At 34.3% G+C, this 23,224-nt stretch overlaps 3 protein-coding genes across 5 annotated transcripts; 2 read left to right on the top strand and 1 right to left on the bottom strand.

Annotated features, from left to right (window-relative positions):
• The first annotated feature begins 2,848 nt into the window (after positions 1-2,848).
• On the top strand, positions 2,849-5,813 carry LOC108987476 (bidirectional sugar transporter SWEET2a-like). Of its 2 annotated transcripts, none has more exons than XM_018960402.2 (6): positions 2,849-3,105; positions 4,260-4,296; positions 4,392-4,608; positions 4,708-4,866; positions 4,954-5,073; positions 5,337-5,813. In XM_018960402.2, the coding sequence occupies exons 1-6, from the start codon at positions 2,868-2,870 to the stop codon at positions 5,448-5,450; spliced, it is 885 nt and encodes a 294-aa protein (XP_018815947.2). In that variant the 5' UTR covers positions 2,849-2,867; the 3' UTR covers positions 5,451-5,813. The 2 variants fall into 2 exon arrangements, with proteins under 2 accessions (XP_018815947.2, XP_035545728.1); XM_035689835.1 differs by having other exon boundaries at positions 2,885-3,105; positions 4,708-4,764.
• Positions 5,814-9,911: 4,098 nt separating this feature from the next.
• Positions 9,912-15,198, top strand: LOC108987486 (transcription factor GTE12-like). Of its 2 annotated transcripts, none has more exons than XM_018960411.2 (11): positions 9,912-10,002; positions 11,468-12,372; positions 12,681-12,738; positions 12,810-12,953; positions 13,036-13,100; positions 13,188-13,239; positions 13,337-13,420; positions 13,509-13,624; positions 13,772-13,838; positions 14,594-14,715; positions 14,811-15,198. In XM_018960411.2, exons 2-11 carry the CDS (start codon positions 11,566-11,568, stop codon positions 14,994-14,996), a joined length of 1,701 nt encoding a protein of 566 aa, XP_018815956.2. In that variant the 5' UTR covers positions 9,912-10,002; positions 11,468-11,565; the 3' UTR covers positions 14,997-15,198. The 2 variants fall into 2 exon arrangements, with proteins under 2 accessions (XP_018815956.2, XP_018815957.1); XM_018960412.2 differs by having other exon boundaries at positions 13,355-13,420.
• A 782-nt stretch (positions 15,199-15,980) lies between these two features.
• Positions 15,981-22,687, bottom strand: LOC108987487 (eukaryotic translation initiation factor 4E-1-like). The gene is made up of 5 exons (XM_018960414.2): positions 22,270-22,687; positions 17,692-17,857; positions 17,484-17,609; positions 16,419-16,484; positions 15,981-16,298 (listed from the first exon to the last, which is right to left on the bottom strand). Exons 1-5 carry the CDS (start codon positions 22,572-22,574, stop codon positions 16,248-16,250), a joined length of 714 nt encoding a protein of 237 aa, XP_018815959.1. The 5' UTR covers positions 22,575-22,687; the 3' UTR covers positions 15,981-16,247.
• Between the last annotated feature and the right edge of the window lie 537 nt (positions 22,688-23,224).

Genomic DNA, 23,224 nt, shown 5'->3' on the forward strand with positions numbered 1-23,224 from the left:
ACCTTATGCGGTCGAGCACATCTCTAGTCATAGCTGAGCTACGCACTCGTAACTTATGCGATGGAGTACATCTCCCACTATAGCTAAGCTACGCATTCGCAACTTACGCGTTGGAGTACATCTCTCGCCATAGTCGAGCCACGCACTCGCATCTTACGTGGTCGAGTCCATCTCCTGCTCACCTCATCAAGATGAGCCCCTAGCTCGCTCTCTATGTGGTCGAGTCTATCTCTTCCTTACCTCGTCAAGATGAGCCCCGAGCTCGAGCTCTATACAGTTGAGCCTATCTCCCGCTCACCTCGTCAAGCCGAGCCCTACGCTAGTGCTTTATACGATCGAGCCTATCTCTCGCTTATCTCATTTAGCTGAGCCTCACGCTCCTACTTCACACGATCAAGCCCATCTCCCACCTAATCTCGCACTCGGAAATCTTTATCGTTTAACGAAGTATAACGGATAACCAGAGACCAGCTCCCAAAATTTATTTCTCTACAGACTTGGGCGGATCAGTTCGATTGCATATTTTATATTTAAAGATTTCCAAGGTCTTCTTTTTGGAGCAAATTGCACTTAAAAATCGCGGGCAACTGTAAAGAATAAAATATAACAGGCCTATGGTATTTCCTAGGCCCAGCCCATTGGGGGGACTCATCAAGAGGGAAGAATGAGAAGAGAGAGAAATGACAGAAGGTTGAGGGAGTGCAGAGTGTTAAGAGGAAGATGGGGAATTGACATAAAGTAAATGAGAAGTGACATAAAGAATGGGTGAAAGGACGTAAAGCAAGGAAGCAGAGGATAAAAGAGGAGGGAACCAGACGACTTTGGGGGACTTTGGGGCCGGGCTTCTTAGGGATTTCACCTTCTTCAACGTCACCACAAAGACTCCAGTGAGAGGATGAAGACTGGAGGATAGAACTCAGATCTCCATTGTACAGTGAGGACAAGAGACCATGAGAGATTGTAAACAAGCATATTATAGTGGATTCACCCTTCTCCAAACCCTTGTGGACGTAGGCCCAGTGCTGAATCACATAAATCTGTGTCTCCCTATATTTATTCTCTTTACATTTATTTAATGTTCATCACCATGGATGTACACATGGATACCGTACAATCGTACCAAAAATTGATATTTCTCTCATTTCAGACTGTTGCGCTATTTTTAGGCGTTGACACATTAATAAATTGGTATTCCCATGCACGTCCATTGCTCCAAAATAATCGTGCATTTACTTGCATTTCAACCCTAGAAGAACAAGAACAACTTTTGGAGAGGTTTGTAGTAATTACCAACGTGCTAATAAATAATAGGCGAGATAAAGGAGTATGAAAATGCTCTTAATTAATTAGGGTAATTTTGAACATCTCCAACGTGGCTCTTATTAAAACTAAATCCATTTTCATATAATTGATAAATTGCTAAAATTTAAATTATCTTTATTTTTATTTATAAAAGCTCTTAAAAAATAAAATCTATTTATTTTTATAAACAATGTACAAAAAAACAAGTGGTCTAGTGTATAATAGTATCAGACAATCTACCAGCTTATTTCAACCTCTTAAAAATCTAAAATATATTTTGGTCCTATTAAATTATTTTGTTCTTATCGTTGAACATGTTTTTGTCCCCCTATTAAATTATTAAAAAGGTACGTAGGACATTATCCCCCTATTGTTTTTGTCTTTAAACTCGAGATTATGTGGTGATGTAATAATATACTTCCCAACTTCATTTGATTTTCATAACAACCACCCTGGTCCGGGGGTTAGTTAATATTATTCATAATTTTATATATATATATATATATAAATCATAGAAACCTAGTGATTGCTACTGTGATTATCATAATCATTTCAAGAAAAATTAGTATTTGTGACGATAATGAATACTATTTACGATGAAAATAAATACATTTTAACAGAAAATAATCAATTTTATAAGAAATATCTGACTGTAAATAATCATTTTTCTTGCAGTGAATTTTTTACTTGGTTTTGGTGGCGTGAGTCATGATAGGGACCCAGACCCAGAGAAACAAGACCATACATGTCCTTTGGGTTTCTAAACTTTAAAATACAAGACAAATCGGGCTATAATACTCCGGAAGTCATTCTAGATTAATTGGGTTAAATTTGATGATATTTTATTTATTAAATGAGTTGTCTGTGAATATAAAACTCCGCTCAGTGCGTATAAGTTCGTATAAAATCCAATAACTTCATATTTATTATTTTTTTATAGTATTATTTCTATATTTTTAATAGAAATATTTTTAATATTTTAAAAAAACAATTAGAGGATATCATGTTCATGATATTTAATATGTTACTTTATAAATATAATTATTAATATATGTATATATAAACTTTTATAAAGATATTAGCAAAATTCAAAATTTATAAATAAAGTTACAAAATATAATATAAATAATCTGTCTTATCAAAATGAGCATCTTATGGACAAGTTCGAACTTGTTTTGTTGTGTAAGTACCATGGTTACAGCCAAATTAGATAATTATATTACCGATTTTAGAAGTATTTCAAGATAATTTGTGGTGTTCTTCAAGTTAAAACTTTATTAATTAGTCAAAAGAAAATAGCTTCAAGCTTGAGAATCCGGTTCATCAGAACTTCAGAAAATCCCAATATTCGGATATACACTTTATCTTGAAGCACATGCATCAAACTTCATTTATTTATTCACAGGGACATGGGTCCCTCTCAAATATTCATTTTCTGGTACTGGGGGTTCCACTTAAAGTCTATCTATACCAACTTTTTTATCTGCAGATCCAGACCATTAGATTATTATATTAGGAGGCTTTCTCACCCATTTTCGAAAAAGAAGGAGAGGAAAGAAAAAGAAATGAAGTTTCCACGTCGATGGAAACCCCACAAAATAGGTAGACAAGTACGATCATCACTACCTATATATACAGGCCTTCTTGGGAGCCACTTGTGCACAAAGGTACAAAGGTGTATAGAGGAGAGAGAGTTAGTTTTCTGGACTGAAGTGATCAGTGGAGTTGAATATCATTCGAAGATGTTACCAAGTGGGCTGTCTTCTGTCTCTTCAGTTTGCAGTGATGCTGCTGGTATTGCTGGTATCCTTCTTCCTTCTTTCACTCTTTTCTGCTGCTTATACTTTTTTCTATTATATTCTTGAAAAGTATTATAACTAATTTCTAAGGTGTAGATGAAGCAAACCCATACTCTTGATTGGGTTTGTGGAAAAGTCCATCACCTTATGGCCTGAGATTTTGACATATATATATATTTATATATATATGTAAGACTTCCCCATCATCATGTTTGTAGTCTTGCTGTTTTTTTCCTTGTTCTTTCAGCTCTTTTTTCATTGCTGTCCAAAGTTTTATATGTGTGTGTGTGTATATATATATATATACACATATATCTTAGAAATTGCCAATAGGAGACTTGTAGTAATCAATATGGTATGTGACATGAGCTCGAGTAATTTGTTATATATGGTATGTTATGTTGGAATGTTTTCAATGTTTGGGCTTCCACAAACTTGTTAATTTAAGTTTCTAAACTGGATAAGAGATTTGATCCTTTGCTTTATTAGGCTGCTGAGAACCTAGTGTCAATAGGAAAAAACTGGCTCTGAATGGTTTAGATTTGAGAAGAATAAAGGAGGATACGGAAGGATAATTGCAGAAATCTGAAGATATCTTCATTTCTTAAGCGACTATAGCCCTTTTCTCCTTTGTTTCCCTGCTTCTTTCCAAGATCTAGAAGGAGCTTCATATGTAATTTAACATGCATAAATTATAACAATAGTAGGAATTGCTTGACTGCTTGATATGGATTAGTTTTTGTTGAATCTGGAGTTATACCAAGAGCCAAGGGCAGAAATTTTCATTTTAGCCATTTACATTCTCTGGATTAACTTTATTGCAACCAAGATTTCAATCCAGATGTTAAAATCAATTTAGATAAATCGACATATGAAAGAAAAAAGGTGAGCACCTCAACTTCAGCGTTCTATCCATAAAGAAAACTGTTATTTAGGGTCAGCAGTTTGGGATTGCTGTAGAAGGAAACAGTCCTGTACCTATGACACCTAACAACATTGTTGATTGTGAGAAACTTATAACCTGGTAATACTTGTCACGGTGGATCCTAAAATATTTGTGTCTTCACTGTACACTCGGATTTGTTTCTTTTTATTGCTTGGTTAGAACAACTCTGTTTGATAGATGTTCTAACTTCTAATACCCATTTGTTGTTACAGGAAACCTCTTTGCTATTGGGCTGTTTGTGTCACCCATGTAAGTTGTTAAAGATATTCTTCAGAGAAAAAGAAAATGAAAGAAATTTATGCAGTTCTAAACTCAGTAATGAAATTGACCTTTATGTTCTCCAGACCCACATTTAAGAGAATCATCAGAAACAAGTCGACAGAACAATTCTCAGGATTGCCTTATATATATGCTCTCTTGAACTGCTTGATATGTCTTTGGTATGGAATGCCCCTAGTGTCACCTAATATTATACTAGTAGCTACAGTCAATTCAATTGGGGCATTTTTCCAGTTAATCTACCTGAGCATCTATATTGCATTTGCCGGGAAAGCTATAAAGGTAAGCATCACCCTGCATCTGTTTTTACCAGGAAAATTGCAAGCCTTTTTCCCATAATCCAGCACGATTATCTTACCGTCCCTTTAATTTTTCTTGCAGCTGAAGATGTTAGGTTTGTTAATAGCAGTTGCTGCCATTTTTGGGACCACGGTATATGTAAGCATGAGATTTTTTGACTCTCATGATAGACAAACTTTTGTTGGATATTTGAGTGTTGCTTCACTCATTACCATGTTTGCTTCACCTTTGTTTATCATTGTAAGTTCTTGTGAAACAATTTCACCAAATTTTGATTTTATTTTGGACACCTTCTCCCCCCTCATATGGTTTCATATGTGATGCCAGAATTTGGTGATTAAGACAAGAAGCACTGAATTCATGCCGTTTTGTCTTTCCCTTTCAACCTTCTTGATGAGTCTATCTTTCTTTGCATATGGAGTGCTCAAGTATGATCCTTTCATTTATGTAAGTATTATTCTTCTTGCAGATCCAGCTAACTTCGTATACAAATTTTTCGTTACAATCTTCATATGCATATCAGTCAGGGGAAAGAGAAGGAAAATAAGGAACCTACAGTAATTGATAGTCAATATGTTTCTTATTCTCAGCAGTTACACACATGATTCTTTTACCAAATCAATGAAAGATAAGTCCAAAGACTGCCCAGGATTTTGTTGTTTATGCTAACTGTTATGTATGTTTTCTCTTTTCTAAATTTTTGGGTTTAGGTCCCAAATGGAATTGGAACAATTCTGGGGCTTGTTCAGTTGGCCTTGTACTCCTATTATAGCGGTGCATTTGGAGAAGACTCAAGGGAACCTCTAGTAAATCCATATGCTTGAATGAATCCATTGGGGTCAAGCTTCATGCCAAATTGTTTTCTTCTGTCTGTCTTTATGGAGAAGTCTACAACCAGATTTTGTAACATACGACAGAAATTGGTAAGATCAATGATGCAACGGTGAGGTTAACAAGATAATTGAAGACATGTAAGGCATGGCCCACTAGATTTGATGAACTTGGTCTTGGAAGTTGGAAGTTTTTTATTGGGCAGCTGAGAAAATGTTCAGTTCCTTGTGCTATAGAAAGCGAAAGTTACTATTTCTCATCTTTTTTACCACCATCCTCTCAACATTTCTTGATGTGGTATCAAATGGACGGTAGATAAGTGAATAGACAAATGACAATATTTTTCAAATTATTCATCATTTTAATCATCATCCTCTTAGTAAGTACGGTATTCACATGTAGACTTGCATAACACCTCAAATATATATATATATATGTATATATATATATATATATATATATATGGGACGCAATATTGACTTGAGCAGGTTTGGAGCATTGGATGAGATATAAAATTTTTATCTAATCTCATTTTTTCTAATCTCATCTTATTTCCAAACATAATTCAAATATAAAATTTTCAAACTAATCATTATAATTTTTTCAAAATTTTAAATAAAAAATAAAAAACAATTCTATTTTTTTCAAATTCTAAACAAAAATAATATTATAAAATTATATTTTTATAATATTTTAACTTTATAATATTTTTTATTCAACTTTTTCTGTCTCATTTTCTAAAATTCAAAAAATACTTAACTCAAATTATCTTATTAATATTCACAAACTATCTTAATACTTATAAAATTTACATATTATAAGTATGTAAAAAGGCGAAGCAACTCAAAACCGTTGGGAACTTGGGAGCCTAAAAGGCTAAAATATTGTTACCTTTTCAACAGATTTCATCTACCCACAACCAATACCATCAACTAAACCCCACTAAAATAAATGGAATTTTCATGTGAGACGTTACCAACAAAACCCCAAAAGGGTTGCTTTTGCTTTTTGGTCAAGGTATTTTTCCTATATATCACTGTTCATGGGAATCTAATGGGTGGTGGGAGCTGTAGTATTATTTAATATATATTTTGTTTAAATAATTATTTTTATAGATTTTTTAATATTTTAAAAAAATAAAATAAATTTAAAATATTATTAAGAAAATATTTTCTTAATTAAAAAGTAAAAAATATATATTAAAAAATACTTTCTTAATCACGAAGTAAAATAAAAAATTATAAAAATATTTTTTTATAATTTTTTATTTTATTTCGTGATTAAGAAAGTATATTTTCATAATAATATTATTATTTTTTTAAAATATTTAAAATGGTCATACTACAGCCCCGTTGGGGGCTCCCGTTGGGCTTAACATGTACTTTTCTATGTGTAATTTTTTAATTTATTTTTTATATAGATTTTTTTACACTTTTAAATATTTTTAAAAAATAAAATAAATTTAAAATATCATTAAAAAACACTTCCTTAATCAGAAAGTAAAAAAAAATCATTAAATATTAATTTTTATTCTACTTCGTAATTAAAAAAGTATTTTAAAATAATATTATAATTTTTATTTTATTTTTTTAAAATATTTAAAATTATTAAAAATATCTATATAAAAATAATAATAAAAACACATAAAAAAATGCTATAGCCCCGAGCGGGAGCCCCAGCGGGGCATGTAGCATTTTCCGAATCTAATTCTGCATTTTCATAAGATTTTGCTGATTTTTACATTCATATACAAACAATGATCAAACTAGACAAGACATGGGTTTCTTCCAATAAAGTTTGCCTTGTGATTTCCACATGACCCTTCCAATTTACCAAACCTCAAATTGATGTGTACATAAAAAGAATTTTGGAATCAATCCATATGGAAAAACAGGAGACTCAAAAGGTATTTATGCTCGTCTTCCTCCTTGTCAATACACTAGCAAAGCGTCAAATTCAATTATTTCTCTCATTTTGCTTATTCTGACAAATCATGAAGTTTCATCAGTTAAACTGCCGTCTTTCAATAAAATCATCTTGCGGCATCCACCTAGGTACTTCTTTTGATGATGAGTACTATTATACGCCACACTCTCATCTTATTTTGATCATATTAAATGGTATGTGGCACATTCATCACTATTAAATGATAAAGACGTATGTAATAAATGATCATTTAATGATGATAAATGTGCCACATCATACATAGTGGGATGAAAGTAGAATAGTAGTATGGTGTATAAAATTTTCCTTTCATGATATTATTACAAGTATTGCTAAATATAATTTTAAGTGTGCGACCCTAATATAATCTCTTTGAAAAAAAAATGGACCCATATTGAAAAAATATAGAATTTTTTCATGTGACACTTAAGTATGCCCCATTTTTATTTTCAAATGGATTGTGTGATGTAAAAATTGTTTTTCTATTATTATTATCATTATTATTAATGTAATGCCCTGGCATACAAAAATAAATAAAAAGAGTTGTCTCTTCCATAAGATGGCTTAAAAACAAAATAAATATGAAATATGGGAAAAAAAAAAAAAAACTACGATTTGTTTGTAATTGTGGTAGGAAATAGAATTTTTTTATAGTAGTGCCTTTAATATAGAGTTTTACTAAAACTCTTTTATATTAAAAAGTTGTTTACTATTTGATAAACATACACCTAAAGTGCTTTTAAAACAAAATAAATATGAAATATGAAAAAAAAAATACGGCCTGTTTGGGATTGCGGTAGGAAATATAATTTTTTTGGAAAATGATTTGGACACAACACTTTACACAACTATGTTTTAAACGAGAGATATTTTTATAAAATATCTTATAAAAGTAATATCATTTTATAAAAATATCCTCATCTTTTAATATTATTGTGAAATGTATTGTGTATATATTATTACTCAATTTTTTTTATAATAGTGCCTTCAATGTAGAGTTTTACTAAAAATTTGTCCCATTAAAAAATTATTTACTATTTGATAAACATAGGCCTAAAGTGCTTTTAAAGTTCGTTATGGTGGTTTTTCTGATAATCTAACATCATTTGCATTAGCTTTTCAACAAAAACTTCAATTTGGTGTTTTTTTAAAAAATGTATCTTCAATTTTTTTTTAGGCACTTAGAACATTTTTTTATAAAAGAGTAATGATTTGTACGAGGCCCAAATGTAAGTCCCGCATAATTCTTTTATAAAACAATAAACCTTGCCATAAAAAAAGTAGAAAAAAAATTATAATTTTTTAGTTGGAGCCACTTTTCACAGAGGGTCTTCACAAGACATCGATAACTTAGATTTGTATTTAGCATTACTCTTTTATAAATTTACTACATACTATTTTTTTAAAGGAAAATGTTAGTTTGCCCATTCACTTTGACCATTTGTGTATTTAATGTTTTTACTTAATGATTAAAAAAGTGATTTTTAGTGTACTGGTATATTTTTTATTTTTTTAAAATATTTAAATATATTAAAAATATGAAAAAAAAAATAAAAAAATAAAAACACACATTTAGCCTAGCGGTCAAATTAAGCAGGCTACGGCAAAGTAGTTCGACTCATTTTTAAAAGAGTTTTTAGATTGTTAAAACTTAAAAGTGCTATAATTTTTTGTAGGAAATGGGCATTAGTCATATCATTCTAGATGGTGATTCTCAATAGATGGTTCAAGATATAACAAAGGAAGAGGAATCTTAGACCAATGTAGGAATGATTATTTGTGACATGAAGAATAAGCTTCAAAACTATGTAGAGTGATTTATCCATCGAGTGAGAAGAGCCACTAATAATGTAGCACGTGCTTTATCACAAAATGCTCTACATGTAATTATGGATATGAAGGATTATCCTTCATGTATTCTGTCCTCAATTTAAAGAATGATGAATAAAATAGTTTTCATTTAACAAAAAAAAAAAGAAAAAAAACTTTTTTAGACTTCCAAACTTAAATCCAAACAGGCATTACATGCAATTCAGATAAAATGAGACGAGACGTTTTCTTAAAAGTTAAATAAAATATTATTTTAATATTGTTTTTATTTAAAATTTAAAAATATTAAATTATTTATTATATTTTATATGATAATTTAAAAAAATTATAATAATTATATAAAATGATATAAGATGAAATAATTTTATTTTATGTAACCAAATCAGCAATAAAAGTTGAAAAATTCGAAAATACAACACTACTCGGAGAAATGCTAAAATCTAGCTCAATAGACTTTTGATACTCATTTTATTAGGCTGACATGGCATTATCAATCATCCATTATTATACTTTTAAAATAAACTCTATTTCAAAGTATCACTCATAAACTAAATACAAAAATATTAAATTTTTTTAAAAAAATCCCATTATGTCGGTTCGGGAACAGGCCCGGTGGCCGGTTCATTACGGGACAAATTCGGGTTGACCTAAAAAGTCTCGACCTTTATTACATTGGCTTGTCTGTCACTCCTAAACGCTCTACTCCCTACTACATGCAGTGCAGTACGTTCGCCTCAGAGGTCTTCGAGCATCTGCGACGATCGATCAGAGGTAAGCTCTTCGAGTCCTCACGCTAATTTTCTTTCTTCTTTTGGTTGTTTTGCTGGTTCGATTTGCGTTTTTTCTGTTTTTTTGTTCTTGTTCATCATCATCTTCTTCTTCCTCTGGGAACGCTTCGCTTCCATTCTCCATCCGTCTCGTCTCGCTATCTCGAATTTCATCTGCTCCATCCTAGCTGACCCATCTCACAGTACCTTGGCTTTTCAATTATCGTTAAGGGTTAAGATTTGTATTAGGGTTAAGCTTAGTGCTTCAATTAGGATTAGGATTAGGATTCGAATTAGGATTAGCGTTAGGGTTTGAATTTGAGTTTTGGCTAAGGTTGAATTATGATGAGGGGTTGGGAAAAAAATTCATCATGCAATATAAACCTTTGGCGTGTTCAGGGTTTAAGGGAAAAATGTGGCTCGGTGATGCACAATCACAATCAGTTTTCCAGGATCCAGTATATACTAGATTCCCAATTCTTGTGATGCTCTGCATCAGTAAGGCGAAGATGTCACGTAAGCAGAGAAGCTGGGTCTCAACTACTTTAGTTATCAGACTTCACCTAAACGGTAAAGAAGCTATGTGAATGCCTATAAAAGCATCTCTTTGATCCAGTCTTGATGAAGAACTAACTGATTTTATTTCTTTCAATTATTCTTTTTCACTTTCCTCACTTATTAATATAAAAAATGTAGTGGGTTAAAAGGTTTATTCATCCTAGAATTAGGATCAATTTCTTGTAGCAAATAATCCCTTGTAGCGTACCATAGCTCATTGAATTACAATAAATTTCCCATTGTGGACATTTCTACCCGGAAGAATGGACAAATTTCTTTTACGTATAAAAAAAAGAATGGAAGAATTTGTTGGAATCTCACGATCTTTTGTTTCTCAATAAATTTAGGAAAAGAAGCCCCCTCCCCGGCACCCAAAAAAACTAATGTTAGATATACTCATGTATTATGCAAGCGCCATGTACTCATAAAAAAAAACAAAAAAAAAGTGGGGTTCCATATTTACTCACTTTTTTCCAAAATGAGTACACGACGCTTGCGCACTCTAACTGCAAATATCATTTCTCAAATAAAAGAAAAAAACTGTTGATTTCGGGGCAGTCCATTATTGCTTAAGAAAAAATTTTGGGGAACAAGAGACGAGAGATAATGTTTGACATTTCCCTCATTATTATTTTTCTCTGTAGTTTTTGTTTTGGTATTGGGAGAAATGCGTGTATGTTAGAAAAATTGAGTAAACTATGTTTGGTTCTTGAGGAAGCTGAGGAAAATAAACATAAGCAAATTAGCAACCATGTTTGGTTCCTGAGAAAGCTGAGAAAAGGAAACCTCAGCTCATTAACTATTTTCTCTATTCTTTTGTTCTATCTTTTTCCCGTAAAAAATATTCAATAGCTCACTAATATCACTAGAAATTTCTTACTGGTTCTTATCTGCTGGAAAATATTTTGCAGGGTCTGTTTCCATGCCAGGCTTGAGTTTTGCTCAGTGTAAGCTTATTGAAGAGGTCAACTCCTGAACTGACCTTGGCAAATTCTTGCAGTTTCTCAATATGACTGCAACTGAAGCCATGGTAGCCAACAAGAAGTTCAACATTAAATTCTCCATGAAAAGAATAGAAGCCACTCTTGCATGTGGGCTGGAGCAGCTGGAATCATTTGTTGATGAATGCAATCACAGTAGTTCACGGAATAAAAGTAATGGAGCTGAGATGAAAAAGACTCGCAGTATTCGTCCTTCTGATGGGGGAAAGAAATTGGATCCTGCACATTTGAAGGCAAAGCCCTCTATGCCAGGCTCTAGAAAGCGTGGACCTCCACAATTGGAAGTGTGCCAAAAGGATAAGAGGCTAAGGATGGATCGTAGTCTGACTTATCAGTGTTCCACCATTTTGAAAAAGCTGATGACTCATCCAACCGGTTGGGTTTTCAACCAACCAGTGGATCCTGTGGCATTGAACATTCCAGATTACTTATTGATTATAACCAACCCCATGGATCTGGGAACAATAAAGTCTAAACTGGAGAAAAATATGTATTTTGGCTCCGAAGAGTTTGCAGCTGATATCAGATTGACCTTTTCCAATGCCATGCTTTATAATCCTCCTGATAATAGCGTCCACAAAATGGCACAGGAATTAAACAATGTTTTTGAGACAAGATGGAAATCTCTTATGGAAAAGTGGAATTGTGAAAGCTCAAAGGTTGGGCAAGTGAAACTTTCAAGTGGACGAATGAAGGAGGCTGCTGATACGAGACAGGATGCTCATAAAGCTCCTCCTCTGCATAATAATTTATTGCATAAGAAGTCATTGCCATCCGTTGAAAAGATCAGGAGTTCTGATGGAGGAGATGTAGAAGTAAGTAATTTGTTAATTTTGATTATTTTGATAAGTAATATGTTTTTCTGTTCATGATCATATAGTGGTTTTTTTTTTTTTTAACCTGTATTAATATTAAATGAGCTATAAGTGAGCTTTTACTTGTTTAGCCAATTTGAGTTTCTTGGGCTTTATATGTAACCTTTTTGGAGGATAGGTTGTAGACATGAGATTGCAAGTTCTTCTTATTAATTTTTTATATGATGTATATTTATTTCATTGTTTTCCTGTCAGTATAGATGTTTTCTGCTCTTTCTGAGTCGTGTATTTTCTTTTCAACTTTACAGCTCACCAAAACAGTATGGGACCACCCAGCGAAGTTGTCAGGAAAAGATTTTTACAAAGGTATGTACAGACATGATGTACTTTCTAATTTCCAGATCTTTATGAGAGCTCATTGGTTATTTGTTTTGTAGGAATTGCCAATGGCAGCAGACATGGTTGTGGCTCTGTCAATGCTGAACCTCCATTGAGCTCAATTGCACGCACATGTGTTAGATGTGGTGTGAGTGCATGCCAGTGCAGCCTACCTTGTAATGCAACCAATGCATCCACAAGTGGTTAGTTGATATTTTCTTTGGCTGCTGCTTTTGGTTTTCTACCCCTACTTACTTGGCTTATAGATGTTCTATTTTGGTTCAGATTTATCTTCGGAAAGATCATTGGACAGAGATCATCGCATATGTGGTTTTGATGCTTCCAGACAGGTATGCTTACATCATGAATATGTCTGGGAGTTAAGACTTTCTTGCCATGAGATGAGTTAAAACTTCCATTCCAATTACAATTGTCAGGCAAAAAGCTTGCCGGTATCGTGCATAAACAAGTCAGATTCAGATTCTGATGGTGGGTGAAAGTTTTTCATTTGACTGTAAATACATGATATTTTCTAGTTATTTCTCAATGATCTGAGGTTTGGAATGCTGATGGTGATGATGTGAAGGTGCTATATGTGTGTTAGATTATGAAATTGCATGCCTTAGTTCTCACTCCACACCTCCTACAACAGATGCGGCTCCTGAAGGAGGTTGGTAATGCCTTAATTAAGTTCTACTTGTTGCTGTTTGACATGGCACACTGGCTGCCTGTAAGTATTTCTTGTTTCTTTGTTACAGGATATCCATATTTTGATGTACAGCTGTCACCAAAGAAGGCTATACGGGTGGCAATGCTGAAGAGCCGATTTGCTGAAACTATTCTGAAAGCACAACATAAGACACTGCTGGACCACGTAAGATGCGATCTACGTCTCTGTCTCTCTCTATGATCAATGCCAAAGCACTGAAAGCAGTGCATTCTCATACTGTAACATCTGGATATCCTGCAGTGCTATGTTTTTATAGTTGCTCATACTTGCTATTTTATTGTTTATTATTAGGGTGATAAAGCCGATACTTTAAAGATGCAGCAGGAAAAGGAAAAATTGAAAAGGAGACAGTGCGAAGGTGAATTAAGCAAACAACATTATATTTGTGTGAATCAAATGCATTATTGTGAATCCTTTGTAAGCCAGAAGCTTAACCTTTTTGTTCTGAGGGCATTACCACATCCGTATGATGCACCATCTAATTGTGCTGTATGTAGAGGAAACCATTGTTCTGAAATTGATATTTGTATGTATTACTTGATTTTTATATTACAGTCATTGCATTATTGGTGTTTTTGGTACTCCCATGGTATTGACTTATGGCCTGTTTGGTGGGGAGAATAGGAGTTGGTGGAGTTGGGGTGTTGAGCTGATGAATTTTGTTAGAAAAAAGGAGAAATAAACAGATTTCACCTTCATGCTATAGTCTTTTCCTCATCATGTTCTCCGTCCCTTTTGTATTTCCGTTAGGATTATAATTAGACAAGGGGATGATAATTATTCTTGTGGAACCAATATGCTTTCATTATTTTAGTATTATATGAATGTTGTTTATTCACTTTCCTGTTACTTTGTTGGCTTCTTGGGGGTGATTCTTGTGCCTATTTTCTGAAAATAAAATATGGAACTACTATTTTCCTATTCAGATGTTATTATTTTATGTACATGGAGCAGTTTTATGTAATGACCGGTGAACAGGGAATGAATAGGGTTTTGGTTTATTTTAGGGCTAGAAATGGGGTAGGAATTCTTAAATCTCTGTGTGTCGTGGAGCATGTCATTTCCAGATTCCTGTCAGCATTTTAGTTGACGGATATGAATTTTTACTTGCAGAGAGGGCTAGGATTGAAGCCCAAATGAGAGTGGCAAAAGCGGCCTTACAAATAAAGGAAGAGGCTGATCTGAAGCATCAGCGGGAAAGGGAAAGGGAAGCTGCTCGAGCTGCACTTAACAAGGTTTAAGCTTTGCTTAATAGTTTTTCACATCTTTAACATATGCAATTCAATTTTCTTTCATATTTTGGACTTGAATACGATCTCATCCACGGCAGATTAAAAAAGCTGTTCATCTTGAGGAGAATGTGTGGATTCAGAAGGAGCTGGATATGTTACTTGGTTCTTCTTTGTCTTGCTCGCGATCCCTATTGGAGCAGCTTGGTTTGTTTATCAAAGATGAAGCCATGGAATATGATGAGATGGATCTGTATGTAGATGGGGAGGAAGGGGAGATTTATTAATGAAGTTGACCTCTATTATTTCCAGCAGTGGTTGTTTACATCATTATACTAGAGGGAAAAGAGACGTTGTTTCGAAAATGACTATTCTTCAACCAGGTGATGGAAACTGTGACAGATCGGAGGTGTTTACTAATTAATATAATATGGTGTAAAGCCCTTTATATAAAATTGTTCTATAATATGCAGTTTCAGTTGAAGAGCTTTCTATTTGTATCAATGTATGTGTCTCAATGTTCCCGTGGGCTGGGCTGGGATGGGCTACTCTCTTCAACTACCACCATTCGAAACTGTTTTAAATGATTTTTCTGCTATAGCTCAAGATCGTCAGATAGATCTATTAAAATCTTGAACAAATGGGGAACGCTGTAAAGGGATCGAATCGGGCACAAATAACAGTTCCATTCAGTTTTTATCTCAAGATTTTGTTCGTTATTCTCCTACACATTCAAGCTTTGTCCTTTAGTTTTTCTCTAGGAGGTCAAATAAAATTAATGATAAAAGTTTTTTTTTTTTTTCCAGTAATTAATGATGTAAGTTTGATGCACTAAACTCATATTTCTACATTTTTTTAGTCCATATCAGCTACTAATTAATTATTTAATAACAATAGTTTAACTCACCTATAGAGTTTAGCTCATGTGGCAAAAGCCTTGGTGGTCTTGATGGTAAGTTAGTTTAAGGTTTCAAATTTTTTTTTTTAAAGTGTAAACAATTTCTAAAAACTATCGAACTGAAAGAATTTTTGCTTTCCACTTGAATTAATCTAAAATGCACTTGCGAAAACTCTTTATGATCTCTGCACCCTGAGATTAGTTGAAACTTTGTTCTCAAACACTACACTTGGTGCCCATAAAAAAATTTGAAGATAAAAAAATCCATTCGGATAATTTTTTTCTGAATAACGACATCTATTGTATACACTTGTGTGTACTGCTGCAAGTTACTGTAAAATTTTTAACCTTTGATATAAGAGAACGGTGCACATCCATAACCGAATATAAAATACGATTCAGACAGCAAAACGAGGAATTTTGTTTTTCCTTTCGGAGAAACCAAGGCTACGCAATGTACATTTTAAGGAATCTCATTCTGCTTATGATTGTAAGTTTTCTTTAGCAAAACAAAGTCAAAAAGTCAAAGACTAGAATCCTAAGTACGGTAACTAGGATGAGGCTGAATCCGGAAAACAAGCTTTGCATCCTACTTACACTTACACTACTACAAGAGAAGAGAAGAAGAACGCTAGACAGATCATGCTTTGTAGCGATCCTTGGCACCTCTGTCAAGTTTCTTTGCATCCTCCTGAAAGATCAGACGATAAATTTTACCTCAGTAACCCGTAACCTAGGGGATAAAACCAGAGCACCATTCAATGAAGGAAAAATAAATTTAAGCACGTGCTCCAAAAAATAACATCCTTACATGGATTATAAATCCGATTGTTTCGTTGTAATCAAGAAGCTCCTTCCACTGTTTCCCAATGCTCAACTGCAACAAACAAGTTTGACATAAGATGCTTGTCTATATTTTACAATCAAAGTCAAATTTCAAAATGACCCAATCATAGTATATTATCAACCAGGCTTCAACCCATTAAATATAAAATTTCTTAAATTGACCTAATGAATGATGTATCAAGTCTTAATAATATCACAACTGATACTTCTGGCTGAATTACATATATATCAAGGTCTCAAATGATGAGAAGATTGCAAGTTTGAGTACATTACAACAGCTACTTATTCTTCCATCTCAAATCTTATAGAATCAAAGGATCAGATTATATAGAATCCACAAGTGAAAAAAAGAACAAGGAGAAAGGATGAATGTGTCCAACAGAGAAATCAAGTTGATGATATGGGCTCACCCCATTGCTCATTCGCCATCAAACTTGCAGTGTATTTAGACCCTAGAGTTTAATGACAACCATTCCAACTTGCACTTAAAATTTTTCTTTTCTTAAATTAACTTCTTGCAATCTGAGTGGAGCATTAAAAAGTTGAAACAAAAGACTAGTCAAACTGATAAAAGCTAAGGATCCATGTTGCACTGCTACAAGGTGAGAAGGTTAAAGAGTTATATATGGAGTGAAAGAGCAAAACCTTGGATTGAGTATAGGAATGTTGTGAATGGGCTCCCACATTGCTTGTGAGAGAGAAGTTATTGCCCTTTATAGTAATTCCAATGGGCTCTAATGATAACATTAACCGGTCATTTTAGAGTATAGGCCTAGATGTGGCTTGGGTCTTCCTTGCATTGTCACAAAAAGAGTCCACATGTGTGTCCAGAAACATAAATGGGGACTAATAATGTAATACAGGCACTAAAATGAAAGTGGGTGGATTTATTAAATTTCTTTGAAGTTATTTCAAGCATCTAACTTCTAATAGGTGTTTACTCTTGTATACTTCTTGGGTACTTAGACTACGCCTACTTCATTGATTAAATAAAATATTACTTCTACTGATCAAGAAAATAAAAAGTTACCTGTGCAGCTTCATTTGAAGCATTCTTGGTCCACAAAGCTATTTTGTCCTGCCTAGCTCTGACATTAACAACTGCTCCACAAATTTCATCTCCATTATCAAATTGTTCTCCAATCAGTGCTAGCAACTGGTATCGGTCCATTCAGAAAATTAGACAGCAGAAAATATTTGGTTCACCGTTAAGTTACAAAGACAGGCTGAAAACATACCGTATACAACCAAGAGGTGTCGGATTTCCCTTTTTGGAAGATTGTTGTCCACTTCCCTCCATTGGCACAAATGGGGTCTTCCCATTTGGGCTCTATTTTATATTTAAAACAATGGAAATCTGCTCCCACAGTTAATTTGCTCGGATGATGAATATTATTGTAAATGCTGTACACAAAATAAAATTTTCATGCTGACAGAAGCTTATTGATAAATTGAGAAGATGAAACAGCAATAAAATATCAAGGCAACAATAAAGACAAGCACATCCCTCGATAGTAAGTATACTGAATCACTGATTTCTCCAGTCAACAGTACGTATTGGTTCACACGTATTTGTCCATAGATCAATATCAGTTCCAAGTACTCGAGATTTTGAGAAAGAGAGTTAGCCTAGTTTTTACTCAAAAATATTATGGAAAATTTTATTGAAAATGAAAATGCATAGCTCAAGTATATATAGGGCGTATACGAGAGGTACACCTAATTAGAACCAGAAAATGTTACAAAAAAATCATGAAAGATGAACCCATTAAAACCCATTAAAAAACTATAGTGGTGGCCCAAAGGAACAGGGTATTCAAAAAGAAAATTTTAAGCCCTCCTATTGTACTCTCGTGATCCTCAAAATTTCTATCATTCCTTTTGCTCCAATATACCATACTAGACGGATAGGGACCATCTTCCATACTCATACAATTTGTGAACTACCTTTCTTTTTTTTAATAAGTGAAAATTTATTGATCCTCATAATTAGGCAAAGCCCAAGTACACAAGTAGTATACAAGAGAGAAATACCTAATTACAACCTACGAGCAAGAAAAATTGTGAACTACCTTATAATTGACAAAGATATCTACTATCTTTCTAGGCATAACCCAAGCCAATCCAACTTTACCGAAAAAGTCATTCAAGAAGGCTTTGGCAATCTCACAATAGAGTAAAATGCAGTCTACAGATTCCCTGCTCTATCTACAACTACAACATCAATCTGTCACAATGATATAGTGTTTCCTTAGTCTAGTTACTAACTCTCCAAAAATAGAATTTTTACTTCCCTTTGCTTCCTCAGTAGAAATTACTTAATGACGTCAATATGCAACATAGAATTTCTGAGAGATGCATCAAATGGGAAGCCAAGCAATGGTTTATTCCCTTCACCTATTAAAATGAAGGTTTTCATGTTAAGTACAACCATCACCACGAGTACTACTGCATAATGCAGCTGGTATTGCTAAAATAAATAATACTCCGATGTTCACCTGGTTGACAAATTACCACAGCATACCAAGAATTCATGGACGCCCCTAGTGAAGATCATCCAAATGATAGTCTAAACTATGATCAAATTTTATTCACTGACTGATCTTAACTATAAATCTGAACATAGTCCCCAAAACTTGGATCGGGATTAAATTTAATCCCAACATATAAGAAATTGCATTTTGGGTCTATAAAAAATTTAAAAGAAATCACTACTAGCTTCCCCATCGATCAATCGTTAATCAAATTACACAGCATGAAGAGAAGGCTAACATGAAATAGTTTAAATTTGACATGCAAGTACCAATTTCCTCCTGCTTCGTGAGCCGCACTGGGCCGGGCCTGTAACTCCTAGATTGTCTACTCCTATTTTCCAGATTTCCCATACTATTCTATTAGCCGGCCTGTATACCAACAAGAGCAACCGTGGTACTCAAACTCTATTTGCAAGAGCTCCTTTGGCTCGGCTACTTTTTTTTATTTTTTTGAAAGGTTAGGTGGGACCTTATTCTCAATAAAAATGCCTATCTATAAAGCACTGAGTTGAAGAGGTCCCACAGAGAGATGATAAGTGGGAGAAAGAGTGAAACAGCTGATGTCTGGAGGAACAATATTACTACCTTCTATTTTTTCACAGGAAAAACTAGAACTAGTTAAATATCTGGGATGAAGGGCCAAATCTCAGACACCATTAAGAATTTGAGCCAACTATAAAGGTCGAAACTAGTGAGGGGTGGACTGGAGAAGCTCGAACGAGATTTCTTGTGGAGTGGATCGGTGAGGAGTTTAAGTTTCATTTTGTTGGTTAGGACAAGGTGTGCTTTCTAGTGAGAAGTGGTGGGTTGGGGGTTTGTAATTTGAGGGTCTTCAACAAGGCTCTCTTAGGGAAATGGATGTGGAGATATAATTACGAGAAGGAAGCATTATGGAAGGTGGGGATCAAAAGATATAAAACTAAGAACGGAAGTACTAGGGGCGTTGGTGTTCTAACGAAGTTAGGGGGGCATATGGAGTGGGCTTATGGAAAAATATCCTGGAAGGTTGGATGTCCTTCTCTTGACACAATATACAAGCGGTGGGGGATGGTAATGGGATTAGTTTTTGGCATGATGTTTGGGCTGGAGATGCAGCTCTAAAGGATGCTTATCCTCTATTTTCAGAATTGCACGGAAACTAGATGCTTTGGTGGCTTATTTAAGGGAAATTACTAATGGCTCCCAGCAGTGGGATGTCAGCTTCATTAGGGAGGTGCATGATTGGGAGGTTGGTGTCTTTACTAATTTTTTTAACTCGCTAAAGTACTTTAGAGCTGGTGATGCAGTGGTGGATAAGATTGTTTGGACTTCTAGTAAAGGAAAATTCTATGTACCCTCTTTCTAGGAGGTCCTTACTACTTAGGCTAGTAACCACTTTTCTTGGAAGATCATTTGGAGGAGTAAAGCGCCTCTTAAGGACACTTTTTCTGCTTAGACTGCATCCTTAGGGAAAATCCTGACCATTGACAACCTAAGGAAATGTGAGTTTATCCTTATTGATTGGTGTTGTATGTGCAAAAATAGTGGCGAAACAGTGAATCATCTACTTTTACATTGTGACTCTGCCAGGGCCTCATGGAATGCTTTTTTCAGCAAATTGGGTTTAGCATGGGTTATCCTTGAGAGGGTGGTTGATCTACTAGCTAGTTGGAGAGGGATTAAGGGGAAACCCAAAATTGCAACTGTGTGGAAGATGACTCCCATTTGTCTACTTTGGTGCATTTGGAGGGAAAGGAATGATCAAGATTTTGAGTATAGGGGACCGCTCTCTAGAAGAATTTAAGGGTTTTTTCCTGAAGGCTCTATCCGTTTCTAGGTCCTAACTAGGTGTATTCTATTTTATACTTCCTGCATACTTGGGACTAATTTGGGTGATGCCGAGAAGGGTGATTGATCTCCTAGCTTCTTGGAGAGGCCTTGTGTATCATGTGGTATATTTGGACGAAAAGGAATATGCGTTGCTTCGAAGACAAGGAATGAACAATGATGGAGCTGAAGAATTATTTTCTGCACACTTTATTGCTTTGGTTTTCAGCTATTGTATTAAATGGGGATGATATTCATGAATTCCTATCTTTAGTTTTACGCTCTTAGAATGTATCTAGGTGTTCAACTGTATACTTCCTGTGTACTAGGTATATGCCTATTTCATTCACATCAATAAAGTTTATATCTTATAAAAAAAAAAGCTTCTTGGAGAGGCCTTCACGGTAACTTCCACATTGAAGCAATATGAAAAATGGTTTCAATATGCCTATGGTGGTGCATTTGGAGGGAGAGGAACAAAAGAAGCTTCGAAGACCGAGGGCGATCAATGGATGAGCTTAGAAAAACTTTTCAATACTTTCCTCAATTGGTCAGTTGTAATTGACTTTAATGGAATGATCGCTGAACTAGCATGCTCAGGGGATGCTCTTGTATATGTCCCGTATACCTGGGCCTTAGCATATTTTTATAATCAATAAAATTTGTTTACCAATAAAAAAACATCCAATGTACTTGGGCTATGCCTATTTCAATATCAATAAAATATCTTCTTATCAAAAAATAAATAAATATTGATACCAATCAACAAGATGACCTGAACGCAATACCATACAACAATCTAGCAAAATGTATGAAACCAAAATTATAACAAGAAATATCCCAAATGATAATCTACTAGTTGTCAACATCATCCCAGAATCCATGACCGCCTGCTGTGAAGATTATTCAAATGATAATCTAAACTATGACAGAACTATTCAAAACTAGCCCTGATATCCATTCATTGACTAATCTAAACTATAATACCAAGATATAATTTGGTGTCCAAGATTTTTTGAATTATATTCCAAAATTTAAGAAAGTAACATCTTGTGTCTATAAACGATTAAAAAGAAAGCAACGCCACCTCCTTAATTGAATTACACATACTGTAAAGAGAAGGCTAATATGGCCATGGTTTAAATTTGACATGCAAGCATGGCCGAGTCTGGAGGGACAATATGTTTTTTCACGGAAAAATCTAGAACCTGTTAAATTTCATGGATGAAGGGCCAAAATCTGAGGGACCATAAATAATGTCCATTAGAGCAGAAACCGTGACAACCCAACCTAAATCAAAGCGAGGCAAGAAGTGTTGCGAACGTTTCTTTCTATTTTACTTATTTCTTCTTCAACTTCCCCAGCCAAAAATCAATATTTCACTTCTCAGCACCCAAGCAAAGATCAGCCAGAAAGAAAACCCCATACATTTAATATATTTATATGAAAGATAGTAACGAAGATATTTCATTTTACCTCCAGAACTCTTCGACTGTAGAGAAGGTGTAGATCGGCCTAATGGAGCTACCCCACGCTGCCTGCTTGGACTTGGCGGAGGGGTTGTCGAACCAGAAGGTCCATGAGTGCTCAAGCGGGTGGGGCTGGTGCACCACAGCCGCCGTCGATTGCCTCGAGTCCTCGTCTCCCCCTAAGATCTCTCCCTCCTCGGGCTCATCCTCTTCATCTGCAGCTCCACCTGACCTAGGGTTAGGGTTTGTGTTTGTGATCGCGTTTGTCTCTTCTTCAGTTGTTGCTGAGTTGAGCACCTCCTCCACCGCCATTTTGCACTCTCAATTCTGGTTTCTTGGGGGGAATTCCCTTAGGTTTTTCTGGCTTTCTCGCTCCTGCTCGGCGTTTCTTTTCCTCTTTCCTCGGGAAAGTGGGGAGAGAGAATGTAATCATGCATGGTGTAGGGTAACTAAACAGGCTGGGCTGGGCTTCTGTTAGTCGTTGGGCCCCAATCATAGGCCCATATGATTGACCCAAAACAATTGTTTATATATAAAAATTAAGAACTACTATAAACACGAAGAGATTATACAAAAATAAACTCACAAACTGACGTGATTTTATAGGATTAGTTAGATCTATTTTATAATAAAAATAATTTTACAATCTAACATATCACAATAAATTACATCAATTTGTGAGTTTATTTTTATGTAATCTTTTTGTAGTTAAAATATTTTCCATAAAACTTTGGTAGCTCATTCTAATTTTATCTTATTGTATTAACACGGTTTTGTACATTTAATTATTAACCAGTTCTTTTTTTAAAAAAAAAATATAAATATATTTTATAATTTTTCATTATCCGAATTTCATAAATCATATATGTATATATGTGTGAAAAGGAAAATCATTTATACTACACCATTATTTCATAAGAGGTGGTTTTGTCCATCAATTTTTAAATTATTTTAAAAAAAAT

This window comes from Juglans regia, chromosome 4 (genome assembly GCF_001411555.2).
Source record: "Juglans regia cultivar Chandler chromosome 4, Walnut 2.0, whole genome shotgun sequence".
NCBI classification, from domain to species: Eukaryota; Viridiplantae; Streptophyta; class Magnoliopsida; order Fagales; family Juglandaceae; genus Juglans; species Juglans regia.